Source organism: Athene cunicularia (genome assembly GCF_003259725.1).
Source record: "Athene cunicularia isolate RWA chromosome 1 unlocalized genomic scaffold, athCun1 chr1_part2, whole genome shotgun sequence".
Classification (NCBI taxonomy): Eukaryota; Metazoa; Chordata; class Aves; order Strigiformes; family Strigidae; genus Athene; species Athene cunicularia.
In genome coordinates this window covers 10,351,759-10,370,332 of record NW_020799092.1, presented here as the reverse complement: position 1 = coordinate 10,370,332, position 18,574 = coordinate 10,351,759, and the positions used below count along the sequence as shown (strand labels likewise).

The window sequence follows — 18,574 nt, the reverse complement described above, 5'->3', positions numbered from 1 at the left end:
ATTAAAAAATGAGAAAAGAAAAATGTAGTTGCTCTCAGTGACACAGAAATTGGGGAAGGGGTTGTTTTGTTTGGTTTGGGTTTTTTTTTTTTGAACAAAACTGTACAAATTCGATATCCCACAGAACCCATTTGTCTGAAGCATTTACTTCAGTGGCTGGTCATCAGCAGGCAACAAACTGAAATGCTTTTCAGGCATTTTAAAAAAAATCAATTATAATGGAACTGAAAATTGTTTAAAATGTATATAAGAAGTTTTACAAATAATTTCACAAATATACATATAAATCCAAAAGGGTGTAAATATCTTTTTGGTCACTAAGAAGAATCTGGTTTAGCCCAGTTAAACTCCCCATGCAGTAAGTCTGGAATAACTTTAAAAATCCCTTGACACACAACTTTAAATGATCTCAAAAACTCTCAGGATTTCCTTATCAACGTATTTTTAGTTATCTTTATTCAATCTTCTCACTTTGATACACAAACAGTAACTACAGAACCTTCTCTGATGCACTCAGATGGCAAAAGCTATTAATTTTCTCACATTATACTGATAGCAACAGAGGTAAAGACACAACTTCAATATGAAAAAACTGTAAGCCAGCAAAAATGTTTCTTTCTCTACTTTCCTTCTATATTCTCCCAAAACCTCTCCAAGGATCAACATCTCTAGCCAGTTAGACAAATAAGAACAAGCTTTACATAAGCTTTTAGGGGTTTTTTTTTAATTACCGCAACAAAAAGAAGTCCTTGATTTAGCCATTTTTCTTTTTTCTTTTACAAAATAGCCCCAGGTTGAAAGCAGACAAAATCTCTCTAGTAAAATATTTGAGGTATTCAGGCCCTTTTCTGTTGGGTTTTTTTCCCCCAGAGTGTGAATCAGAAGCCAAAATGACATGTGCTTGGTGCTATGTGAAGGTCCGAGATGGGATATACGAGTAAAGACTTTAGGCAATGTTACTGCGGCATTGCACCGGTTATTTTCCCAAACAGGAAGAGAGCAAGAAAATTGCTATCTTCCTTCTATTTACACAGATTTCAAAAGGCTTACATTTTATCTTGACCAAGATTATATCAAAAGATAAATATTTAGCTGTTAGGTAACAGATTCTTACTGTTGTTAGACACATTATCGTAACTAAACAAGATACTCTTGGTGTGAAGGCAGGTACTACATTGCATGATCTCTGCAGGGTTCAGGTGATTACCTGGGCAACAGGTGTATGGGCAGGGTTGCCCACTGTCTTTGGAGAGGTAGCTAATTCTGTGAGGACTGTGAGGTACCTGAAGCCCATTAACTGGGCTTGAGCGACAGCTCCCAGGAGCTCTCATGAGTGGCCCGGGGCCTCAGCGGAAGCTGAGAGGGTAAGAGATGTCTTGTAACCACTTAGTCTACAGCAACCCTTCACACCTTGCACCATGTACGTGAAGCCAGCATGGTCTTCACATTTTCCATCTGTAATGGATAGAGAAGGCCATTGTGGATTCAAGGAAACACACTTGCTACAGCATCTGGAGTCCTCCTTGTATGGAAATAAAATGATCATTTTTATGCATGTGTTTGTGTGTGAAATTCACACTTGCTTTCCACATCTTTTATAACTGCTCAGGTTTCTGTTTTTATTTAAGTAATAAAAACTGCACAAAGTAGGACAAAGGCAAAAGCTGGCCCTACTGTTTGTTTGGGAAATGGCAGTCAAGCCTGTTCCTCCTGTCAGACTGTTCTCCATTTATGATTTCACATAACAGACTGGTTGGCTGGAAATTATTAAAAAGGTCCCAGAGCCTTTCTGAGTTCAGAGCTTAGGCAAGAGCTTGCCTACCATCAGACTATGTCAAAGCAGGCTCCATCAACCGAGTATGGTTACCCAAGCGGGCATGCTTCCCATCCACTGGGAACAGGTGGAAAAGAAGCCCTTCCGCAGAAAGGATTACATTTGGTGCCAGTTTTTACCTCAGGTGTAAGTGGTATTTTCTGATAAGGCAGGTAGGGAAAGGATGGGAAAAGCTGTCAACTCTTGAACTGCAGAAAGCTCATCATTTTCATAGGTTTTATGTTAGAAGTTACAGAAAACGCTTGCCTACAAGTTTCAGTTATTTTCAAGTCAAGCAATCACACTGCTTAAAGTGCATTTAGGACACAAATTAGTGACTAAGTAAGTTCTTCCAACAGCTTGCTTTTCAGTCAATACAGAGTAGAAGCCTCAGCATCAGTCAGGCTTTATATTTACAAGATGGTCTTAACTTTTGATGACTGCCACATGCTGCTGGATGCAGGTTACCATGTTTTTCTAGCTAAAGGGCTATGGAGTACATTCTCTTGTCCTCCTAAGACAAGGACACGAAGGCTTACTCAGTGGCCTGCAGTTGTTGTTGCTTTGACGAAACTAAGGGGACCTGATTATAAGACGAGTCTCCTACAATGCTATTACAACATGGTTCCAATGCATCAGTGAGACCTGTAAGTCTCCTTACAAGCCTTGGACACATATTTTAGAATGGTGCAAAACCCCTAGAAATACGAATGACCATGGATAGAAGTGTAAAACCAGCCTAACTTTAAAAGCAATTTAGATTTTTACATGTGGCAGTGAGTTCAGATGGAAAATGTACATTAGCCAGAATACCAGCATGGGCATTTACAGTGTTGAAAACCACTGACTGAAGAGCCCAGACAGTCATAAAAGGAGAGGACTTAAGACTGGAACAAGTGCAGAAGTGTTTTGTTCCTACTTACCACCATGATTAGTGAGGTTCCTAACACACATACATAGAAAATGTGTATTTTAAACATAGTGTTAAAGCTAAATATTTCATAAACATTTATCTGAAACACAAGGTTTTAAGGAATTTAAGGATTAAGCAAAACAAACAGAAATCAGAGAAATACTTTTCCTCTTGCTTCTCAGACAAACTTACGATCCACAGGCACTTGCTTCTGCCTTTGGGTGTCACGTGCAACACTACCACCACTGTCACTAGAGGTGCTGCTTTGGCGGCTGATGGTTGCTGGTGCTTTCGGCACAGGAACCGGTATAGGTGCTGGTGCGCTAGGCGGGAGAGGGACAGCCATGGGGACAGGAGCAGGTGCTGGAGGTGGCGAAGGAGTAGCAGGAACTGTGTCAGGTTGTTTTGCAACATAGTCCGTCCTTTGTTTCTGAAAAGATGCAGAGAGACTCAGTTCGACAACAAAACTTGGACAAGACATCAGACAATCTCAGGTTTCTGCAGAAAATGCTGGGATGCTCTGAAGCAACTGATTTCATTTATTACACACAGACAACTTATTTGCCAGATACAGTTCCAAAATTTGCCAAAACTTGATTTGGCATCCATTTTTTTCTCTGTCAAACACAAAATTCAAAGCAATGGCACCATCTGAAACCTGTTTCTTTCTTTCAAACAAATGGGTTCTATAAATGAAACTATTTTTAAATGCCAGACTTCTGTTACCTGGCACTTTTTAACATCTTCCAAAATTTTTGAATTGTCAGACTTCATCAGTGTAAAAATGGGTATTTTAGAGATGTTATGGAAAAAAAAGTGAAAAATCCAGCCACACCTAAGCTTGACTAATGGTTTCATTTACAGATGTCACAGAGGTTGGGATAATACATTGTTTCTTGAACTGCAGACACCATTTAAGAAGTTCCTGCTCCTCCTACCCATTCAGTTGTGCCTTTTCAGCTATTTGTGTGGTCACTATGTGCCACCTCAATTCAATAATCCAATTTAAAAACCCCAACCCCCAAACTCCGTAATTCTTGGAAGAATGCTGTTGCTTCTCTTCCCCCACTTTAGGCAGTGTTCTAATAACACACTAATTATCTTGCTGCTAATAACTAACTAGCAGGTTTCTCAAGAATAATTTTGGGGAATAACTTCCTTTTCTTTTACAGTTACAGGAAGACGCATGTATTTTCCCAAAGCAATCCCAAAGATAGATAAGCCCAGAAGCTCATAAGCAACCTATGCTACCCTTTTCTTTCAAAAAGTTAAAACTCTACATCTCACTGTTTTAACAGTGTTTCCTCTCTGCAGTTTTGGACTAACACAGTTTGATATTAAAGTTTGTTTGCTTAATAGGGATGCCTCATTTCTTGGTTATGAAAAGTCTGCTTACTTTGGTACAAAAATAGATTAATACATTCCCCAGATTCATTGCTCCTTCCTGAAATACCTTTCCCTGTTCCCTTGGAGGCAGAGGGTTTATGGCAGATCAAGTAGGGAAATATTTGTAGGAGCCCTACGTTAGAGTCTGAGCAGCAGATTACTGCCCTGACAACAATCAAACTTTCATTAAATGTCAGCAACTGCCCTTATACAGGAATCCCCAACTCAGTAAATCTAACCGATGGACAAGGTAATTTGTAGTGAATGCAAACTGGGACCATGACACAGTTAAGCTATGCTGAGTTACACCGGCAGATTCAATTAAGCCTAGAAAAAAAGTCTTTTGTTTCCCTTGGATAATTTTTCATTTAAATTGTAGTAGTCAGCTACTGAAGCAAACATATAGTCTCACAGTATATTCCTCATTAAACCTTTTTGGTTTTTTACCTTAGCATTTAGTTCAAGCACATTCATCTCAATTATTTTGTGTTCACCTTGTGCAGTGCATTGTGTGGAGGTTGAAAAAAACCCTATCATATGATGGAGTTTTTCTGTATTCTACTATTTCAGTGTTAAGACAATAAATGCTTTGTAAAATGTCAAATGCCTCGAAAAGTGAAATGCATATTATAAAATAGAACAAGCAGAAAAATGTGTAATTAAGAAGCCTGTCCTTTGGTGGAAAGGTATACATAGTAAATATACCATAATTTATTATAAATAGGTGTACTATGATATATCCAAAATCTTGTGTATGAGTTTTAAAATTTCACAGATATTAAAATGTTCTAATGATATTCAGATTTTTTAAAAAATCTTTTTCACAGATTCCAGTTGGTAGACTGTTTATCCCCACAATGTACCCTCATGCGTACCCCAACCTTCTTAAACAACATGCAAGGAAAAATCAGGGCTTTTCTATGGGAGAGAGGATTCATTATAAACCAAGGCATCAACTGCACATCACCACAATCCTAATGCAGAAAAAGCGATAGATAAACACTATATGTAGCTCTTAATGGATGCTACTGGTGTAGTTTCAAAAACATGTACTAAAATCACAAGCCTCACCAAAATTACTTGCTGGACTGAAAATAAAATTAAACTGGAAGCATCACTCAAACTCTAAATTTACATATGAAACCACACTGAAATACATTTTTTTCACATTTTGTTGAACAGTGCCCAAAAGCCAATTATACATTTGACTCACATTTAACTCCCCCCCCCCTTATTTTTTTAACTACAGATCTTTTGAGGACATCCACACATTCATCCCATCACTGTTCATTGCTACAAACAAAACAAGCATGCAGTATGGAAACTGGTGACTACATAGTCCAAAAGAGCAATTTTTGAGGTTCAGTATCAGAAGAGTAATTGTTACCTCTGAAAGCTCTCCCAGCAATTGCTGTGAGGAAAATGGAGTAAATCACATCAAATAGTATTGTTAGAAAGGTAAAAAGTAACTGCCTCACACATCACTCCTTAAATTTAATATACATTATCAATTTAAAACAAAGGAACGTCAGTGCTAATAATTACCTCTTATTCACTAAGCAACTCACATGATGAGTTATTCTCATCATCTTCTTTTGAATAATGAACAGAGTGTTGGCTACAAAACACACATATGTGAAACCATATAAACAATGAGCTCTTTTCAAAGCACCTATCCAGACAGAAACTTAGAAAGATTTTTAATAAAAAACAAAACCCAAACAAAAAAACGACAATGGATTGAAGATCATAGGGTGAATGTAGAGAACACTTGCAACTGTAGAACAATAAGAATTAAATCATGGCACATATTAAAAAAGGTACTTATATATTTTAACTTAAGAAATGTTGATTAGCTTAGAAAATGAGGTAAAGGTCACTGCTGACAGTCATGTACTCATTACCTCGCTGACAGTCATAAGAACAGCAAACAGTTCTGGGATTTGTTTTTCCTCTCTCCTATTATTTTTTTTTTTTTAAGAATAAACTTGCAATTCTCAACTCATGTAAACTGGAACAAATCCTTTAAGTTACTTGGAACAGTGAGGACACACACTCACTAAAAATCTGGATATATCACAAAACCTTGCTGGGACACTAGGTCTTTTTCTTTTTTTTTTTTTTTTTCCAGAAAATATATTTGGTTTTACATGAAAAAAATGTAGGTGCTAAAGCTCTTTTTCAATACACTACAGGCTGCATCTTGTCAAAAATCAAGATACGGTATGATTTGATCTATTTTAAATGTAAGCAGAATAGTAAGTTTAAGTGCTAACAGTATCAACCATAATTCTTGATCATTGTAAAAAAAAAAAAAAAATGGGAACTGCATACATTTTGGCATCAAAAAAAAGGAATATCTGTATTCAAACTATGGCAAATACAGACTTAGCATTAAAGGGGCAATGGATACAACCATAACTAGCATTAGTGCTGGGAAATGCTCTCATTAAGTTAACACAGACATGGAGATTCCAGTTTACTCTCTTTCCAAACATTTTAGTGCCCCATTCCTGTTTCCACAGTGACAGGAGTTCAAAAGGGCTGCAGAGCATTCAGCCTCAGAATCACAGAAATCGTCTAGGTTGGAAAAGACCTTGAAGATCATCCAGTCCAACCATCAATCCAACATTAACAGTTCCCAACTACACCATATCCCTCAGCGCTATGTCAAACCAACTCTTAAACACCTCCAGGGATGGGGACTCCAACACCTCCTGGGCAGCCCATTCCAACACCTAACAACCCCTTCTGGAAAGAAATACTTCCTCACATCTAGTCTAAACCTTCCCTGGCACAACTTGAGGCCATTCCCTCTTGTCCTATCACTTGTTACTTGGTTAAAGAGACTCATCCCCAGCTCTCTGCACCCTCCTTTCAGGTAGCTGTAGAGGGCGATGAGGTCTCCCCTCAGCCTCCTCTTCTCCAGACTAAACACCCCCAGTTCCCTCAGCCGCTCCCCGTATGACCTGTGCTCCAGACCCTGCACCAGCTCCGTTGCCCTTCTCTGGACACGCTCGAGTCATTCAATGTCCTTTTTGTAGTGAGGGGCCCAAAACTGAACCCAGGAATTGAGGTGCGGCCTCACCAGTGCCGAGTACAGGGGTAAGATCCCTTCCCTGTCCCTGCTGGCCACGCTATTGCTGACACAAGCCAGGATGCCACTGGCCTTCTTGGCCCCCTGGGCACACTGCTGGCTCCTGTTCAGCCGGCTGTCAATCAACACCCCAAGGTCCCACTCTGACTGGCAGCTCTCCAGCCACTCCTCCCCAAGCCTGTAGCGCTGCTGGGGGTTGTTGTGGCCCAAGGGCAGCCCCCGGCATTTGGCCTTATGGAAACTCCTCCAGTTGGGCTCAGCCCATGGCTCCAGCCTGTCCAGGTCTCTCTGCAGAGCCTCACTACCCTCGAGCAGATCAACACTCCCACCCAACTTGGTGTCATCTGCAAACTGACTGAGGGTGCACTCGATCCCCTCGTCCAGATCATCAATAAAGATTTTAAACAGGAGTGGCCCCAACACCGAGCCCTGGGGGACACCACTCGTGACCGGCTGCCAGCTGGATTTAACTCCATTCACCACAACTCCTTGGGCCCGGCCATCCAGCCAGTTTTTTTACCCAAAAACCCTTTGCCTCAGTTTTGTCAACAGCACTGTGGTTTGGAAGTTTTCTTGAAATGCATTTTAAGAGAAAACAGAGAACTAACTACTTATCTTCACCCAAATGGGATAATGAGGTACTCAAGATTGGAAGAACAAATTTCAATCAAGGTCTTTTGCCAGTTTCCTTTGGTGGGCTCAGCTGTTACGCAGAGTCAAACAGCTGCCTATTAAAATGCCATTACAGGTCATCTAATTAGCTCTTTGTAGAGTGGAAAGAATTTATGTTTCTGTTGGATTTATAAACTCATCTTGCTATAATCTTGCCAGAAATCAAGAAGTACATTAGGATCGAACAGGGAGAAATTCAGACAGAATTTACTTATTCAAGTTGGTATTAACTAGGATTAGTCCCATTTCTTTTTTTTTAAAAAAAAAAAAAAGATATGGTCAAACTGAGGACTTTTAATTCCTATCATTAATTCCTTCAACAACTATCCAGTATAATGAGTGGTATCCCATAATTTGGGATTGGATGAATGTTGAATTGGACAGGAAATAAAAGCGATCAAAAGGTCTTGGTCTGACAGTAACTTTAAAGAACATTTGGTATGAAGTGAGGTAAAAGAGATACTGGCTCTTTGTCTAAAATTATGGTATCTCTTTGGCCACTGCAAAATGAACACCTGGCAACTACATCTCTTCATTATCAAACACTTCATGATCTGCAGGAAAGATACCAGTTAGCAAAAGATGAGTATGACACTAACTTGGAGCACAAATGCTGTGCTTGGGGGGAAACAACTTCCCACAGAGATATTTTAAGTGAGCTGCTAAACCATGAGAACTGAAAGAAAGGTTTTGATGGTAGATCACCAAGAAATGCAAAGGACACTTGCTCCAAGTGAGGTGGAGACTTTTATCTTGATGTTTACATACCACAAACATGCCTCATATATACTGTCATACTTCTGTGGATGCCATGTTTTTTTAAAAATAAGACTACAGGACTGCATTTGATTTAACATTTATTCTCTGCGCCTTGGGATTTCATACAGATCACTGGTAATAAAACTGTCTCACCTCACAAAGGGTGTCATGAGATTAATTAACATGCCCACCAAGATACACACCTCTACACCAATTGCGTTCCTCAAATTTCTTCTTCAAGAGCATAAAAAAAAGTTAATAAAATGCACAGTAATTAGGAAATATAATGATTAATTATTTTCTGGGTTCACCAGCAATATTTGTACAAAAGAAGAAATCAGAGTGCCTGGGAAACTGTTTACATTCATACATAATGGGAAGGTGAAGTACCACTTTTCGTTCACAATGAAAAGACAGACTAAACAATCAACACCACAGGAAACTCATAAACAGTAATCAGCATTAGTGGAAAACATAAACATTCAGCAAAATGCTCTCCTAAATGTATAAAGATACCAAACAAGCAAAAATATAAATTTTCATGGAACTAATTCAACTGACCAGAAGACAGACAATGTTACAGTCTGTAACTCACAGAGATGATGAAATAAGTAGGATATTGCTTGCAATGTTTCTGATAGTATCATCTTAGACAATTCAGTACTTTCAAATAACTCTTCGGGACTTGGATCCTGAATCAAACAGAGGAAAATCAGGATCTAATCAGGATCTCATCTAGTGTGTGGTCTCAGAGGTCACTAGGAAAGGAAGTGCAAAATAAATTTTGCAGCTCTGAGAATCATTGTGATAACGAGGCATCCATCTCTTGGAGAATGGGTGTCCCTCCGTAGAACAACTGAATGAAAAAAATTACCTCTTGCAATGGAATCCTTAATACTTCCTAATAATCTTGAAACACCCTTTGTTCAGCTATGCTTGAAAGCCATTAGTCTGTAAAGAAATACGCTAACCTTGCACATAACACTTATCTGTGGCTCACTGCAGCAGTCTAACTACTTTGAAAGCAGTCTTTCAAAAATCAAAGATGACTTGGGAGACCGGCAAAAGCTGCACAGCACCAGATGCTGAGCCTGCTCGTGTTCAGGGTCTGGTAAAGGCACTGATAGGAACTGCTTCAATTTGCAGCTCTACCCACAAGTTCTCCTGTTTGACCTTGGGCAAGGCAGTCATCCCTTCAATGTCTCATTTCTCTCTGAAATAGCAGCGATGTCTCATAGCGCTGTTATGAAAATAAATAGGGTTATGCAAACAGATCCCAAATGAACCATGTATCTATCACAGGGGAAGAGACAAATGAGTACATTCAGGAGTGCTAAAATTATAATAATCACCATAAAGTTAAGAACAACATTACTGACATGTCTTGGTGAAGACTCCATTTATCCTGTGTAATTCATTCTATTCCTAAATAATTTCACAGTATTTCAAGCTCACATTTGAACATGATAAAGAAGTAGGGAACAACCTGCCGGAGGGCAAAGAAACAAAGCTATCTTAAATTTTGTTCTCTGACCCTAATATGCATAGTTCCGTGGAGAATGCTTTGTGAAAATGATTATTTTACTATTTCCCATGTCATGTCATTATTTCAAACAGAAAACTTCAAAACCTGCAGTGTATTACAAAGAACCGTGTAAGACCTTCTACTCAAAACTGTGCTCAAGTCTGCTCAAGATTTCTTTGCAAATCCAAACACACAGAATGGCATGCACCCAAAGAAAAAAATAGTCAGATCTTTAAATCAGGATTTGGAAAGCACTCTAGATGCATGCTTCATTTCACAGACAGGCAAAAACCATAATTAATTTAGAATGAGCTTATACATGAATTATATATATATATATATAGGCAAACTCATATATAGGCAATTGTTTGCCTATATATGAGTTATAGGCAAACAATTAGGGATAGGAAAAACTCAAGAAATGGTCTGATTCAAGCCCACTAAGCTCAAGATAGAACTACCACATAGTTTTGCCAAAAATAGCATAGGACCTGTTTCTCAAGAGATTTTTGATATTCATGGCAAAACTGGAAAGCTGCAGCTTTCACGATAGCTGTGCACAGAGAATCCATCACAGTGACACCATCAACTGGGACTTTTGTAGCAGAGACAGTCAATAGTAACATCATGGCATTTCTCACTTTTCAGTCATCAGCTGGAGTGTGTAGGCACAAGGAATGAATATTATACCAAATTAAATTTAACTTCAAAATTCAAGAGAAGTCTGGTTTACATGTGGACTGAAAACCTCTGATTCAGAGGCAGGCCTGGAATTTCTGCTTAATCCAAATTTGTTTGCCTAAACTTTCAAAATCATTAGAAATGAAAGGGAAGAAATAGGTCATAGAAAACACAACCTCTTATTTTATGAGCCTTCAGCCCACTTAAATGTTGTCTAAAAATACACATTACAACTTTCTCCTGTATATCCTTACTCAATTGCACTGTTTTTATTTTTTAATTTTACTCTCTAATTCTGTTGAACATATAAAAGAAACAACAACAATGAAAAAAAAACCCCAAACTCAGTCAAGAGAATAGAATGCCACTGATACACAGTAATTGAAAAATACATGCTTTGTGAATTCAAAAGCAAAGACACTTATTTTTTTATGACTCCAAAATTACAATAATTAAATAAATTCAAGACTAAGACAGAGACACACACAGACGGAAAATAAAAAGAAAAGCTGGTGTTCACTCTCCTAGGAGAAACAAAGATGACCCTACCTTAAATAATTCAAACTCCTTCTTTGGCATCAACAGCTATCAATCCACAAAGGATATTTGCAATTAAAATAAATGCATACACATCCATTAGGATTGAAATTACCACCACTAAGCAAATAAGCAGAAAAAAACTCTAAAAGGATAACATTTTGCTGGATCTCTATCAACTTTATTCTCACTTTAGACTCTATGAAATACAGAAATCAGTCTCAGCCTGTACAAAAAAATACAAATCCTTTGACATATCAGTAGGACATACAGATATTTTAGCCTTGCTGCGAATCTCTTCCTCCTCCACACACACATGCACACTTCAAAGGAAAGTTTTGTTCCTAAGGAGCGGACAATACCTGGATGGTGCGAGTATATGCAGGCTCTGACCATCCTAGACCACCTTCTTGATTCCTCAGAGGGTCCAAAATGTTGTTTGGCACAAAGCCTGTGCTGCCACTTTTATTCTGAACCTTCCACCACTGCTTTCTGTCATCCAGAATCTGAAATAATTTGGTAAGTTAATTACATAATTTTTTTCTGACTTTCCTCCTGCCCGTACGCAGACTGTGCTTCACTTCAAATCAAAACCATAGCTTTGCCAGTTTCTCCAACTGCCAATAAATCTTACATAGATGTCCCTAAGGAAACCCTTGAAGGCTTATCACCATCATTAATTCTACATGGTCGTACTGCACTTTTCAAAATGTGGCCCTCAAGAAAGTATATTCAAGAAAAGCATGTAATGAACCTCTGTAAACTCAGACATATGCTGGACAAGATAGCAGAATGAAAATCAAATACTCGCACAGAGAGGCTGGCATCTCTACAACCCATATGCTGTTGACAAAGGGAGTAACTAACTACTAATAACCCAAGGAAAAGTGCATCATTCTACGAAAGCACAAAATTGGAAAGAGAGCACTTCTGAGTAAACAAGGGACTGGAGCAGGATGGCCAGAAGTAGTCTGAAATCTACTGTCTGCCATGCAATTTCATACATAACATTTTCCCTCTTTATTTCTCCCTCCCTTCCAAATGTGTCTAGCTTTCAGGGTACCAACTCTTCCAGTGTTTGCCAGAGCCAGTTATTTAAATAATACTAAATGAGGCTTTTAAAAGCAACACCAGAGAAGACAAAACACACACAGAAATATATTTCTAGCATGGATCTCCACAGCATCAACTCATAAGTCAGTGAAGAATCTCTATTTATCTTGTCTACAACACAAAACAAATTAACTGAACTTTCCATATTAAGGGAGATAAGCCACACACATTGAAGTAATCATTAAGGACAGCCACACTATCCACAGGAAAGGTACCCTCAATTTTTGAGTAGTACCAGAAATTTGTGGGTTTTTTCTTTGGAAAAATAAATGTAAAAAATTACCTCTACAATCTCTTCTTTCATGACAGAAAGCTCACTATTGTTTCTTGCCATAAAATCATACTTGCATTTGGCATATTTCTTGGTCTGTGCTTTACTGTGTGCTTCATAGTTTCTGCAAAGCAAAGATCAGACTATTGTTCAATGAGACATTCAAGCAAATAAAAACACAAATGCCCTCTTCCAAAAACCTGAAAAACATATAAGCACAAAACCCCACCCCACCATAACATGATGCTGCTGTAGAACTACCTATTCATAACACATTGATTTAAGTGCCAAGAAAAACCCCAAAGAAAGAAACAAAAGAATGAGGTAGTTGAGCTACACAGACCTCAACTACTGGTAATCTTTATCAGCTCACTGCTTGAAAGATATACGATAACAACTTAGATTAGTAGGTGCTATTGTTTTAAAATAAACATGCACTATATTTAGTCTATTTTTCTACAGTAGGTTAATCAGTCATTTGCCATATAAACAAATGACTATACTTAGTATATAATTGATATATTGTGCTTTGTACGAAACTATTTCTAGTGTTCATCATACATTGTTTCAAATACACAACAGAAGAATAAATTTTTGCCATCAACATAAACGGAATTAAACTCTAAAAAATGCTCACCTACTGTAGATCAGTTTTCTGAATTAACCATAAGATATCATCAACTCTAGCAACCTCAAGTTATTGTATCAATTAAAAATGAAAAATAATTTCTTGGCAGTTTACAAACAGGGTTCATTGTAGAACAAAGCATACCACAGTTTAATACTTTCTGTTTCCGTGAGGAAAGAACTGCTCAGAATGCCTTTGGGCGAGAATCTACTAGTTTCTTTGATGCAGTATCTCTCCAAGTTGAGAAGCCCCCCATCCCCCTCAAAACAGGTCCAGAAGAAACAGTAACATTATTCACTTACTGCAAATTACACACCACAACCTAAATCCATACCAAGTAGTAAAGTAAAAAAAAAATAAAATCCAAACAGATAATGAAAACATGAAGCAATTAATGGCTTGAAATGTTATATACAACATCATGGCACAGGGATATGAATGCAGATGGTTGCTGATGTTGGTGCTATGCAACCATGAGTCCCAGGTGTGCCTGAGCAATCCAGCAGTTACCTAGCTATTGCATGGCTGTGGAGAACTGTCTCACTTGATTTGAAGAGCAGAACAAAGGAAGAGTCATATTGAAAGATTATTTTGAAAAGCACAACACTGAAATTGTCTAAGGAGAGAGTGAAAAACATGGGATGAACCCCGGCCTGCAGAATAGCTGTTAAGAGGCTGAAAGATGTGTGAGTAATCCCAACTTTTTCTGCCACCCACCCAAATTCATATAATTTTTGAACTCCTTTCTTACTATCTCAGAGATATGACTAATGTACCTTTGAAGGTACTTTTACATTTAGGCTGCCTTTCCAAACTCATTTCACTAACTGTGTCTTCCTACCTTGTCCACACCTAACTATTCTGATCCCTTCAAAAAACATAAATCAGTAAGTTTTTTAAAAAAATGCTTGTTTCAGTTTTACTCCATTCTGTTGCAATCAATAGCAACATCCCCAGAACATGGGCCAGGCAATGGCCTGTATGCTTCTGAAGAGACCATAATTCTTTAAGCCCAGCTTGATGAGCCAAGCAGTTCACTCAGGGCACAAATATACTCAGCACTTCCCTCCATCCATCCGCCACTTTTTTTTTATTACTGCCTATGAGATATACTGTAACTGCAGCCCTCTGCTCTCCAGTGCACACTGCTCAAGAACCTAGTGGATTACACAGACTTTCAGGGTGCTTTTCTTCAAATGGCAGCACAAAAATCAAGCTACACAGCATACAACTTTGAAACAGCACACAACTTGCTGAAAAGCTATTCAGTACTCTTTCAGCATCAGAGAGATTCCCCAATATACCTAATATCGCACTGAAAGTTTAAGATTCTGACAGTTAATTTTCATCACCCACCTAACTGTCTCTCAGAAGGCAGTGGGGTGGCTTGGTCACTGCCTTCAGACCACTCATTAAAAATGCCAGATTTGAACAAGGACTAGGCAAACGATGACTGAGAGGGTCAGCTTGAATCTCTCACTCCCTCCCCCAAACCCACTCCTCCACCTGCTTCTTCACAGATGCTTTAAAATTTACCTTTAAATGGAAGTTACTTGAGGTAATACATATTAACAACTTTCCCCCAACAATGAGCTCCTACCAGGCACGTATTATGTGTCTCAAGAGCCAATTAACAAATGGAAGTTTGTGTCCTGTTGAACAGACTGGAAGATAGGGGCACATTGCTGATGTTCACATCAGTACCAGCCATCTAGACTCCCTCCTACAGTCAGTGGTGAGAAACAGGCACCACTACAGCATGTCACATTTCATATCTTTCAAAAGACTAATTTCACCTTACATGAACTGCTTCTTAGAAACACCCATTTCTCTTTACCCGCCACAAAGGAGGCTTGGATGACTCAGTTGCAGCCAGTTACACTGATATCATCGATAGTTCAATGCGGTAAGACTCATTCTCTAAACCTGAAATGCAGGCAACAACATTTGCATGGAATACTCTTACTCTGAATGGACAAAACAGGTCTTATCACATTACAGATAACAGAGAAAGGAACTCAGAGTACAGATCATCAAGATTTCAAGCTGACTGGTCCTGAGACAAGAACTCAAAAAGTAACCAAGTTTGAGAAAATTATTAAGAGATGACTGCTATTACTGTTGTCGTTATGAAGAATAAATCCAAAGTTTGGGAAAAGAATCAAGTTTTCAACCTGCACACCATATGGGAGTTTGTTTGCATGCAGATTAATAACAGGATCTTTTAGCACACAGCTCAAAACTAGGGATTATGCAAAGGTTTTCATCAAAAGAATTATATCAATGCTGAAACAATTTAATAATTGTAATATTTAATAATATTAACCAGCAGTCTGATGCCAAAAATTTAGCTTAACTATCTTCCATGCCTTGTAAGCCAAAAGTTCATATGGTATATACAGAATATGGTTTGGCATGGGGGACCAATTCCAACACTTCTTTACCAATTTACTTCCACAGCTTGTGTTGGCTCCCCGGAGACAAAGCCAAGACTCCAAGGATCACTGCATTTGATCTTGTCAAGGTATTTGGATTTGGGCTAAAATGAAGGGGATGAAAGAGGATGTGCAAAAAGACACCGGCTGCTATGAAAACATTTCAGAGCATTTTCTGTAACATTTGAAAGAGAATGGAAGAAACAAAGAGTTACTATTCTTAAAATGGATATTTATGCACCAGCTCAGAAAAGAAAAAGCAGGAGACTACAGAGCACTAGGTGAACAGCTAAACAAATCAAATGATTGTTCAAAACAAGAAGAGGTGAATCTCAGAGAAGACTTGTCATTCTTTGTAGTTCTGAAAAGAGCAAAGAGTATATTTAAAAACATGAAACAAAGCAGAAATAAAATTTGAACCCAAATAGGAGGATTCTGTGTTCTCAGTTGTGTTGGAATTCCACTACATCATTTTTAACAAAAGCATTGATTTAACAGCATACATAAACAGTGTAGCTTCATCGGAATATACTAAAAGAGTTCTAATGAAGTTTTAGAGAAGCAAAAGCAGAATACCCACTGCCAACCAGAATTGCTTCCTCATAGAAATAACGATCTGCTGCAGACACAACCAGAGGTAATTACAGGCACCACCACCCCAATAGCACTAAGTCGGGACAGTTATCCACAGCAACACGTATGCCGTTGATTCAGTGTTACCTATCTACATGTCGGCTAACAGTTTGCTTAAAGGCAGCAACAGCTGCCCCCTGGTCCAGCAGAGGCCCTCTTTTGTAAACCGTGTTACTGAATGCATACCCATCGGAAGGAGGGTAGTCGGGAACACTGGGAGGCTGGAAGACAAAACAGAAACAAAGCCACAAAGTGGATTAGTGTTATCAGCAGCACTGCCTGGTTCACTTAATCCACCACCCCTAGGGTCCCTGTCAGCTTTCACACATCCTCAGGTGCTCATGTTTCTGCTATGAAAAGTTAATAACTTCTGCATTTCAAATACATAAACAGAGAGATCAAAAGGATAAGAATAAAAGAATTTCTATCCTAAGTCATCCCACTGCATTAATATTGCAGTGGGTATTCTTTAGAAAAACAGTTCTCTGGGGCAAGGTCCATGCCATCTCTCAGATATCACTACAGCAACACAATTTATAAACAATGGCTGAATAGCTTTAAAATAAACTGAACTGAGAAACTGCTTTGAGCTTTTGTTCTAGATGTACACTCAAAGCCAGAAACCTCTAGCTAGCTAATAGTAAGCCTACATAAGAAATAAAACCTCTTAAGTAAAATTACTACGCTATTGTAGGATCATAATATGAAGTGCCTCATTTATGTCACCCTCTCACTGAACATGACTATAGTCAAAGAAGAAATGCAAAAAAGAATGTGATAGTTGCTATAATTAAGGATTTTAACTCAGGAAAATAATCACAATTTATCACAAGCACATATATAACAATATTCAAGGCTTTAAGATGTTCTTTTTAAACAGCAGTCCTCTAAAGAAACTCCACCTTAAATCCAGCAATGATACTCTGCTTCTAAGTAAGAATTATTTTAACCATCATTCCCCAAAACAAAAACAAGCCAAGCAGTTCATTTCTGGAGATTAAGATATTGAAATTGCTCATTCTAGATCTTTTCCAGTTGCACAAGTTAGAACAGCTAAGATTCATCAGAAATTGCCAAATCTCTAAGCCTGGTTTGTTGGCTTTTTTGATGTTTGTTTTTTTGGTGGTGTTTTTATTCTCTGTGTCTGTGTGGCTACAGAAAAGCCACTCACCTAATTTGTAGCTCCAAGTATGTGACCTGGCACCCAGAGACACTTGCCTATGGAGCTGAGGGTTTATGAAAAGAAATTAAAACCACACAAAACCCCCCATACAGGTAGAATGTTATTTAAAACTGTATTATTAAAACCTCTTTGAAAAAAACCTCAAGTGTCACCTGACATACCTTATATCACAAGACACCCAGGAAGCAAGAATTGATTTTACTTCACACCCAAATTATTTGCATCACCTTAGCCTCACTGGACTCCCTCTCACCAGTTCCCCATTGTTTCACTGCCAAGTCCTCATCGGTGAACTGACTTCAACGTGAAACCCCTCCAGTGAGATCTGCATGTGTGGCTACATCTTAATATTCAGGAATGGAAAAAAAAAAAAAAAAAAAAAAAAAAGGTTTCTCATGAGCGGAAACCTCCAATGCACTTTGCCAGATGCCAGAGCAGTCCACCAGGGAGGGCAGCTGCACACACCACTTCTCCACCCCCAGGGCAGCACAGCTTTCAACATGCAGCCTTAGTCCTTGGGAGAGCAATGCATGAGGCCAATTAGTGTCAAGAGATGAACACTTCAATTCTCATCTTATTTTTGCAGCAGTCTTTATTAAACAGATTTATGAAAGAATAATTATTCTGGTGTCACCCACTCCAGGGTGGTCCTTTTGCTGCAGACAAATAGCATTTTGCACTCATGAAGCTTTTTCCAGCTGAGTACCTACATTTCACAGCTATTAAGCAGCTCAACCCTTTTCCCCCTAGGGATGTGCTGAGGAGGCACCAGTGTAGGGAGCCAAGGTACCAAGGTTAAATGACTTGCCCAATGCTGCAGAGGACTCAGCAAAAGTCCTGGAACTAAGGCGTGACAACCCAGGTGCCAGGCACACAAAACACCTTCAGTGAAATGGTATATATATATATATATATATATATATATATT

General features: G+C 38.6%; 1 protein-coding gene across 2 annotated transcripts in view; it reads right to left on the bottom strand.

Annotated features, from left to right (window-relative positions):
* The window catches only part of EPS8 (epidermal growth factor receptor pathway substrate 8), a 139,370-nt gene that overhangs the window by 7,174 nt on the left and 113,622 nt on the right, over window positions 1-18,574 (bottom strand). For both annotated transcript variants that reach the window (XM_026867839.1, XM_026867840.1), the window contains 6 exons: window positions 16,551-16,684; window positions 12,780-12,891; window positions 11,746-11,889; window positions 11,396-11,431; window positions 5,500-5,523; window positions 2,919-3,156 (listed from right to left, as the gene is read on the bottom strand). In XM_026867839.1, the coding sequence (XP_026723640.1) occupies window positions 2,919-3,156; window positions 5,500-5,523; window positions 11,396-11,431; window positions 11,746-11,889; window positions 12,780-12,891; window positions 16,551-16,684 (688 nt within the window). The remainder of the gene's footprint in view (window positions 1-2,918; window positions 3,157-5,499; window positions 5,524-11,395; window positions 11,432-11,745; window positions 11,890-12,779; window positions 12,892-16,550; window positions 16,685-18,574) is intronic.